The 2,500-nt window shown below is 48.7% G+C and overlaps 1 protein-coding gene across 5 annotated transcripts in view; it reads right to left on the bottom strand.

The window, feature by feature from the left end:
• Positions 1-2,500, bottom strand: part of LOC311315882 (transcriptional repressor p66-alpha-like) — a 20,587-nt gene that overhangs the window by 9,941 nt on the left and 8,146 nt on the right. For 3 of the 5 annotated variants that reach the window (XM_084446590.1, XM_084446588.1, XM_084446586.1), the window contains exons 2-3: positions 2,465-2,500; positions 1-5 (exon numbers count right to left, since the gene is read on the bottom strand). The exon at positions 1-5 is cut by the window's left edge and continues 164 nt beyond it; the exon at positions 2,465-2,500 is cut by the window's right edge and continues 474 nt beyond it. In XM_084446590.1, coding sequence (XP_084302716.1) covers positions 1-5; positions 2,465-2,500 — 41 coding nt within the window. The remainder of the gene's footprint in view (positions 6-2,464) is intronic. The other 2 variants (XM_084446589.1, XM_084446587.1) reach the window with 1 other exon arrangement.

Below are 2,500 nucleotides of genomic sequence, written 5' to 3' on the forward strand. Positions count from 1 at the left end.
TGCTGCTGGACAGGAGGGACAGAGACACACCTGATTACAGACGGACGGACGGACGGATGATGGATGGATGATGGGTGGATGGATGATGGATGGTGGATGATGGATGGATGGATGGATGGGTGGATGGATGATGGGTGGATGGATGGATGGATGATGGGTGGATGGATAATGGGTGGATGGATGATGAATGGATGGATGGGCGGATGGATGATGGGTGGATGAATGATGAATGGGTAGATGGGTGGATGGATGGGTGGATGGATGATGGGTGGATGGATAATGGGTGGATGGATGATGAATGGGTGGATGGGTGGATGGATGGATGGATGGATGGATGGATGGAAGGATGGATGGATGATGAATGGGTGGATGGGTGGATGGGTGGATGGATGATGGGTGGATGGATGATGAATGGGTGGATGGATGAATATAACAAACATAAATGAATGAACACCAGACAGATACTTGCATAGAAAACAGCAACCAACCAAACGATTGTGACCCTTGACAGTATCAGCCTGATGCAGACACAATATAGATTGATTAAATGATGGATTATTGATGGATTCAACTTTCTGTCTGAGGACATCATCTCCTTCTACAGACCCGAGTCCTCCTTCCTCTTTTGATGATCTCTGATCATACGTGACTGGATAGGTGAAGTTGGGCTTCTCTAAACAGCTGCTACCATCACAGTCATGTCAGACCAGTGATTTACCAAGGGAGGGAGGGAGGTCATTTTTAGAGAAACCAAACCTGCTTCAGGTTCCTCTCAAGAGACCTTCTCAGCTGTAGAGACGTAGAGAGAGACGTAGAGACTATTGTAACAGGTTGATGTCGTAGGTTGGTTGATAAGAGGTTGTGGGTGGCCCCTCCTCTTATCAGGAAGTGTGTGTGTGTTGACGTGATAAGGGTGAGAAGAAGGACCACATTATTAACTCCCTGCCACAGCGACCACAACGGTGTTTCTACTGGGAGGTCCCTGGCCAGTGGTCAGGGCTGCTGGTGCCTGTGGACTGACCCACATGAAGACAGGGCAGAGGGTTCTAGTGTAAACAGGAATAAAGTCCTAAATAAAGTCCTAAAGACAAAAGATGATTATGATGATGATGATGACTTTCTTAATAAAACGTCGTCGTCAATTCTTATCAAAGCCTCCAAAGTGAGCCTCCTCCTCCATGAGTGTGTGTGTGTGTGTGCGTGTGTGTGTCTTTTCTCGGGGCTTAGCGCCACCAACACTTCCTGTGGATTAATCACCACTCTTCCAAAGAGGTCACATGACCTCAAAGGCATCGTCACGTGACAACCTCACTCTGCACCCCCCCCCCCCCCCCCCCCCCCTCCCCGTTCCTTCCTCAGTGGAAACCATGGCAACGGCCGGCTGGAACCGGTTCGTGACACACAGGCTTCATTTTGTGTGTGAGGGGAGTTTTAGGGTTCAGGTGGAGCGTGGTGGAAATGGAGGCGCCCCGCTGACCTGAACCAAGGCCCCGGAATGACAAAGGTTAAAGAGACTAACTTGGGATTATTTCAATGATGTGACTTTAGGTGGGTAAGAACGGCCGGTTTGAAGGTGGCGTTGGGGGAGACGCGTTGGGGGAGACGCGTTTGGGGAGATGCGTTGACTACGCATTTGGGAGATGAGTGAGTTGATGGAGTCAGAGATACGGAGGGGGGTTGGGGAGGGGGGTGTTAGGGCTAACACCCTAACCCTGGGAGGAGAGGGTTAGGGTTGGGGAGCGGGGTGTTAGGGTTAGGGGGGGGTGTTAGGGTTGGGGGGTAGGGTTAGGGTTGGGGGGGGGGGTCAGGGTTGAGGGTTAGGGTGTTAGACACTGGAAGTCCTCCGCCCCTTCCACCTACAATGAATGGTTAGAAGCAATGTTTAAAATGGCAATGTTTAAAATGAACGAGTCACATATAGAGTTGCAGGTAGGGAGGACTTGTATAATGAAGTATGGGGATTGTTTGTGACTGAAATTGAAAGATTTAATGCTGGATGTTGAGGGAATTGGTCTGTAGGTAAGAATGTAGGCATGTTGACTGTGTTTTGTCCATTGTTGTGTTTTTGTTATTGTATGTTTCTATATCTATAATTTAGTTTTGTTTTTTTATATATATATATATTTTTATTTTTTTCTTTGTTTCTTCCGGGTGAATGTGTTGAACAGATGTTCACCGGGTCTGGTTTGTTTTGCCAGAGTGGGATTGTGTTTGGGGGTGGGTATGTCAATGTGTAGTTTGTTTTTGGGGGGCTTTTGTGTTGGGGGCTAAAAAGGGGAGAAAATTATGACAGTTATTTGAAGATATGTGCATTGTGCGTTGTCATGTTTGTACCTGTCAAAATATCAACAAAAAAAAGGGTTGGGGTGTTAGGGTTAGGGGGGGTGGTTATGGTTGGGGGGTAGGGTGAGGGGGGGTTAGGGTTAGGGTTGGGGGGGGTCAGGGTTGAGGGTTAGGGTCTCACCCTCGGCTGGTGCTCATGTCCACCGGCTGCTCCCCC

Source organism: Borostomias antarcticus (assembly GCF_949987555.1).
Source record: "Borostomias antarcticus genome assembly, chromosome: 12".
In the NCBI taxonomy this organism is placed as follows: Eukaryota; Metazoa; Chordata; class Actinopteri; order Stomiiformes; family Stomiidae; genus Borostomias; species Borostomias antarcticus.